This window comes from Crocuta crocuta, unplaced genomic scaffold (assembly GCF_008692635.1).
Source record: "Crocuta crocuta isolate KB4526 unplaced genomic scaffold, BGI_CrCroc_1.0 scaffold636, whole genome shotgun sequence".
Classification (NCBI taxonomy): Eukaryota; Metazoa; Chordata; class Mammalia; order Carnivora; family Hyaenidae; genus Crocuta; species Crocuta crocuta.
The window spans coordinates 1247151-1253535 of NW_027530380.1; the positions used below are offsets into that span (position 1 = coordinate 1247151).

At 65.8% G+C, this 6385-nt stretch overlaps 1 protein-coding gene across 1 annotated transcript in view; it reads right to left on the reverse strand.

The window, feature by feature from the left end:
• TPCN2 (two pore segment channel 2) overlaps positions 1 to 6385 on the reverse strand; it is a 27439-nt gene that overhangs the window by 11068 nt on the left and 9986 nt on the right. Inside the window, exons 7-16 of the mRNA XM_077766563.1 lie at positions 6118 to 6224; positions 5491 to 5615; positions 5047 to 5150; positions 3491 to 3593; positions 2814 to 2878; positions 2114 to 2214; positions 1537 to 1618; positions 1200 to 1286; positions 300 to 419; positions 114 to 173 (exon numbers count right to left, since the gene is read on the reverse strand). Of these exons, the coding sequence (XP_077622689.1) occupies positions 114 to 173; positions 300 to 419; positions 1200 to 1286; positions 1537 to 1618; positions 2114 to 2214; positions 2814 to 2878; positions 3491 to 3593; positions 5047 to 5150; positions 5491 to 5615; positions 6118 to 6224 (954 nt within the window). The remainder of the gene's footprint in view (positions 1 to 113; positions 174 to 299; positions 420 to 1199; positions 1287 to 1536; positions 1619 to 2113; positions 2215 to 2813; positions 2879 to 3490; positions 3594 to 5046; positions 5151 to 5490; positions 5616 to 6117; positions 6225 to 6385) is intronic.

Below are 6385 nucleotides of genomic sequence, written 5' to 3' on the forward strand. Positions count from 1 at the left end.
CGGGCGCCCCCCCCCGCCGCCCCCACCGCCCCAGCCGCTCCCGGGCCGGCACCCCGCACCCTCCTCTGGGGGCGCCCCGGGTCAGGAGGGGGCGGGGAGGCCACGCGACTCACCTCCAGCACGAAGTCATCACGGTCATCAGGCAGCACGTCTGCGTCGAGCACCAAGAACACCTGCAGGGGCCAGAGCAGAAGGCAGCTCGCCAGCCCGGCCCGGGATGCCAGCGCGGCAAGACCGCGGGCAGGGGGGCGGGAGGAGGGGCAGGGGGCGCGTCCACACGAGGCCGAGCCCGCACGCACGGAAATGGACACGAGGTTCCCGAGGGCAATGAAGTTCCCCAGGTAGTCGAAGTAGCGGTGGCTGAAGAGGACCTGGGCGCTCTGCAGGAAGGGAGACCGGTACTCGGGCCGCGGCGGGCGCTGGGGAGGAACACGCGGTGCTCACAAACACGCCCACAGGGGCACGCAGCCGTTGGGAGCCCTCCAGTGTCCGCACCCCCTTATTCTGGGATTTGACTTTCTCCTACTTTCTCTCTCATCCCGGTCTCTCTAGCCTAAGAAAATAATCTCAAACATAGAAACAGCTGCACAAAGACACTCATCATAGTCTTTGAACACCACGAGAGAGGTAGTAAGAGCCTAGTGGGCGCCGACGGCTTAGGTAAACCACGATGCACCGTCAGGCAGGCATCTGAATACACACCAAGTGTTTACCACCAGACAAAAAGCGTTCTGTGACAAGTACACGTAAATTACGCCCTAATAACTGACACAGAACAGCGGTCTTCCGGACACAGTGCAGAGCCACCTGCCAAGGCCCGTCTAGGGACTTCACAGATCGGTGCCAAGGACAAAGGACAAACGCTTTGGACAAACTCAGGAACCTCCAAGGAAGGACACAAGGGAAATAGGTAAGAGTTTGCCATGGAGACAGGGAAAACCATCCAGAAGGTTCCCTGAGTTGGACGTGGCCCAGGCAAGGCCCTGTGGTCTGCAAATTGCGTCGGGTTAACAAAACTTCCTTGGTTTCCAAAAGCCCAGCGATCCCGGTTCCCATTCACCGTCCTGGGGGCCGGGATCCCTGGGAAGCCGAGTCCTGGCCCTGACTCGGGTCACCCGGGTGGCCTACGCCAACAGACACCGTAAACTTCCCTGCCCACCCCGGGGGGCCCGGCCCTAAGCTGGGGAGACTCGAGTTACCTTTCTGATCACCCTTTTGTCGAACTCATTGAAGAGCTTCTGAAACTCATCGGCTGATAGCAGGTCACTACCATAGGAACGTACCTTCTACAAAGGGCAGAAACACAGGGCAGCGGGGGTCAGCCGGGCTGACGGGGGACAGGAGGGCGCGCCGTCCCAGCCCCACGCGGCCCCCGGGACAGGAGGGTGCACTGTCCCCAGCCCCACGCGACCTGGGCCAGCCCCGGCTGATCTGCAATGACACCCCATGCTGAAACAGGGCTGTTGGCCGGCGTGAGCTCCCGGGGGCGCGCAGAGCACGGGGAGAGGGGGGCAAGGGGCAGGGGGGCTCCCGTACCTCCATGACGACCTGTCTGTGCTGACTGTGCAGCTGCACTCTCTGAAGCACATGCAGGAAGTCCTGGGGCTTCACCCCGACTCTGGGAAGAGACGCGAAGACACGGCCTCCGTGAGAGAGCCGACCACAGGCACTCTCTGGGACGCCTTGTCATCTAAATCCCCAGGACGCTACTGTCCTGCCTCTGAGAGGGGCACGCTGGCGCTCAAGAGTAGCGGGCAGAATGGCAGGGCGGCGCCACGGCTGACAAGCTGTCCACACCGACACCACCTCCAGAGCAAGCCCCGCTGGGCACCCAGGTGCAGGGGCGCGGGAACGGCACAGTCGGGGGTGGGGGAAGCCACTTGGCCCTTACAAGCCCAGGGTCTCCAGGGCGCAGGAGGGCAAGGGAGTCAACTCAGGAGACCAGCAGACCCCGCGGCACCAGGGAGGCAGCGTCCTCAGGACCGCCAGGCCCAGCCCGCGGGGAGCTGGGCAGAGGCAGTGCCCGGGAAACGCCCATCTGAGGGGCTCCCTCCCGGCAGCAGCCGCCCCCACTTCCCCGGGGAGAGGGGCTCCCGGGCGCGCCAGCACTCACCCTGCAGGGAGGGCTTCTCCCTGGGCGCTCAGGGAGGAGAGGACCTCGTAGGCGGCCCGGGCCCCCAGCCGCCTCCGGAACAGCGAGGTCTGGAAGGATTTCTGCAAGGATGATGGTCTTGAGCGGTGGGGTCAGGCCTCGCCCAGCTGCACCCCTTCTTGTCCAGCGCTCCCGGCCCCACCCCTCCTGTCCAGCTCTCCTGGCCGCACCCCCTCCCGTCCAGCTCTCCCAGCTGCACCCCTCCTGTCCAGCTCTCTGGCCACACCCCCCCTCCTGTGCAGCGGCCTGTGCAGGGGTGCCTGCCTGCCCGCAGCTGGAAGCAGCCCTCATCCCCTCGGGCACCAGGGGCACAGCCAAAGCCCTCCCAGCCCACAGAATTCACCAAAGTGTGCCTCCACTCTGCACACCCGGGGCCCCAGCTCTCACACACGGCAGGCTCGGGGCCACCTGCCCGGGGAGGGGCGACCCCCAGGCCTCCCTCTAGAAGTGGCCTCTGGGGGCTGTGGCGACAGCACCGCCTGGGCAGCGAGGAGGTGCCTCGACCCCCGCTCCCCCTTGGGAGGCAGCGCGGAGACCACCAGGACTGCCACCCACCCCCGGCCGCCCTTCACCGCGCAGACCACCCGGCCCATCGAGTCGCGCCCCGCTTGGCGTCCGACGCAGCTGCCCGTGCAGGAATGGGGACAGCGGCCCGGCTCACCATCAGGTAGCCCCGGAACTGGTTGTAAATGATGGCCGTCAGCAGGTTCATCAGAAACAAGCTTCCTTCGAGTGGAAAAAGCCGCAGTCAGCAGGCAGGGTCCGGGGGGGAGCAGCCCCGGGGGCGCAGAGGGCAGATGTGGGCACGGCCACCCCCGGGGGGCAGCAAGAAGGGCCCGGACAGTCACAGAGCAGAGCGTGCTCGTGGCTCCCGTCAGGTGCCCGGGACACCCCGGTCACCCTGCACACAGCCCCGTCCTCCCCTAATGAACACACGGGCCACCAGGCCTGCCCAGCCCTGGGCACAGAGGACAGGGGCCATCAGTGGTCACGGACCAAACACCACAAGACGATCACACTGAGAAGTCATGAGGTTGGAGGGTACATGAGGGGAGGTCACAGCACCCGGAGGGCACTGAGGGGAAGCAGTGGGGCCAGGGACGCACTGAGGTAAGGTCAGCAGAGAGGGCACTGAGGGGATGTCACAAGGTCGGGAGGGCACCGAGGGGAGGTCACGGGTCGGGAGGGCACTGAGGGGAGGTCACGGGGTCGGGAGGGCACTGAGGGGATGTCATGGGGTCAGGAGGGCACACTCAAACCACAGCACTCAATCTTCCCACTGGGGCCAGAAGCCTGTCCCTAGGGACCCCTGAAGACCGCCCCCCTCCCGGAACTTACCTATCAGGGTGAAGACTATGAAAAAGATGGCGTAGGCCCGGTTCCTGGAGTATGCGGGAGTCATCACTGGGAGAGAGAACATGGAGAAACTGAGGCATCCCGTCTAGTTCCTGTCCAGGTCCCACACCGTCTGTCTCCCGGAGGAAAGAAGGGTTCTGGCCGGGAGACCCAGGAGGTCTCTGGTCCAGGGCCGACCCCCAGCCTCCGCCTGCACACCCTCGCAACGGGGGGCTCACGACTTGTTGAGGCTGCTCCTCCCTTACACTGAAGTCTGAAGCTGAATCTGCCCCCCTGAGAGCTGCCCGCAGACCGGAAGTTCAGCTCTCCCTCGGGTGACTTGTTAGGACTCACAGCACACGTGGGGACAATAGTCAGGCCCCACTGCACAGCTCTTCCTGGGTGCGGAAGCAGGGGCCACCCTCCCAGGAAGGTCTCTGTGACTGGGGGTCACCCCCGCACCCACGACGCAAGTCACTGGCCAGAGCGGCCAAGCCCTAGAGGCCCACGGCCCCCACCCCGGCCATACCGCCCGCCCAGAGGGGCCCCGCAGCACCCCCGAGCATGAGTACCACAGCCCCCCGAGCCCCAGGGCCGAGCCGCACCCCGCAGCCGGGCCGGGTGCGTTGCAACGGGAAAGTGGTCAGGCCTCCGAGAGGAAGCCACCGGGGGCCCCGCCAAACATACCACCCTGTCACCTCATTCATTCTTAGCTTCCTGGCGAAGTCGGGAGATGGGACAGAGACAGGCGAAGGGGACAGAGCGTGGGGGAGGGGGGATGTGAGCAGAGGAGATGGAAAAACAGAAAAAAGGAAAAAGGCAGGAAGAAGGGAAAAGACAAACAAGGAAAGAAGATCAAGGAACAAACGCAGGAGGGAACCCCACGCCACCCTCTTCGTCCTCCNAACGCGGCGGCTCGGAGGCGCCGTTGTGCAGCCGGCACCGAACCACCCGCCGTGAGGCCGGCACCGCCTGACCTGCGCGGCCCCATCGCTTCCCAGCGGGCTCTGCGCTCGCAGACACTCAGGCCCCAGCTCAGGACCTCTGGGCCCAAGAGCCAGCGTCCAGGGAGGCCGCATGGCCACGGGGCCACCGGCCACGGAAGGGGGTCGGTCAGGAACCGTGGGAAAGCTCTCAGCCACCCTGGCTGAGACACACACACACAACACCACACACACACACTCACACACACACACACACACAAACCCCACCACACACACACAGCACAGAGACACACAACACCACACACACAACCACACCACCACTTATACACACAAGCAACACCACAGACACACACAGACATACACAATCACACAGACATACGCACGGCATACACAATCATACCACTGCGCGCGTGTGCGCGCGCGCGCGCACACACACACACACACACACACACACACGGCAGCTCCGGACCTCCGGGAGTCCGGAGGGACAGTCTTCAGCCCTCCCTCACGGCCAGCACAGCCTAAACCCCAAGTATCACCAGGAGGTCAAGTGGCCTCGGGTGACCGCCAGCCACGTTCGCAGGACAAACGCAGGACAGCTCAGGGTGGGGGCACCGGGGTGACAGGTGGGAGACACCTCCACACAGCAACAAACGGCCGGGGGCCAAGCAGCAGCAGGGAGCTGGAGGGGAAGGGGGCTCGGGGGAGGGCAAAGCCCACTGTGGGGAGAGGAAGGGGGGACGGGCAGGGGCTGTGAGGGGGCCGGTGGTGCCGGCCAGTCTGAGGGGGCCTCCGTCTAACAGGGGTGCAGAGAAAGCAGAGTCAGTGCCCTGCCGGGGCAGGGAGGGGAGAAGAAAGGAGAAGGAGGGCAGCCAGGCAGACTAGCCCTGAGCCCACGAGGCGGGGGGTAGATGGGGGGCCCATCGGGGGCACATGGGAGAGCGGCTACGCGGAGAGCCACCCGCCACCTGGGTGGGCCAACACCGACCCTGGTCGTGAGGCAGGGAAGGCAGCCTAACCGGGGCCTGAGAACGACCTGGAGGCTTCCCTAAGGGTCACCCCGCCGACCCAAACCCCAAGGCCCCGGGCAGGGACAGAGCGGAGCACATACCTTCTCGCCCGTGAAGAGCAGCATCCCCAACATGGTGAAGACGCACAGGTGCAGCGCCAGCAGCAGCACGACGCTGAGGGGGCGGGGGCGGGAGGGCGCTCAACACAGAACACGCATCGCACGCACCGAAGGGGACGGGGCGCGAGGGACAGCCAACCCCACCGCACGGGGAGCTCTCTGCCCTGCGCTCAGCTCTTGGTCCCCCCCAAGGGAGCCCTCCTTCCCCCGCAGGGACGATCAGGGACCCCAAGTGCATCTCCTGGGGGTCCAAGGACCCCGCTGTCTCAAGGGGACGGCCACACCCACCCATCTGGGCTGGACCGTGAGGGGTCACCCACGTGAGCCATCGGGGAGGGGGCTGAGGAAGAAGTCGGGGGGGCAGGAGAGCGGGCAGGGAAGGGTCATGGCCACAGACCCCTGGGAAGGGAGCATCATCTGCAGGGCTCTGCCGCCAGCAGGCAGGGGAGGCCCCCAAACACCCCCCGACCGGCCTACCCAGGCCAGTCCCGGCGCCCCGCGGCACGGCAGGGAGCAGGAGAGCACAGCTGCCCGGCCAGCCAGGCACCAGGGCCCACCTGGCCATTTCCGGCAGCGACGACCTGATACACTTGAGCGTCTTCTTCATCATGGAGGAGTTCTGCATCAGGAAGAAGGGGCGAAGAAGCCTGCGGATCCGCATGGGCTGAAAAACAGCAGGAGGGTCTCTGCTTCCACCCAGGCTGGGACAGCACGGGCGAGGGGGTGGCGGCAGGGGCGAGGGGGTGGTGAGGAGCCCCGGGCCTCGCCCAGAGGCTGCCCCCCCTGCCCCAGCCCAGAGACAGGAGGCCCAAGGCCCAGCTCAGA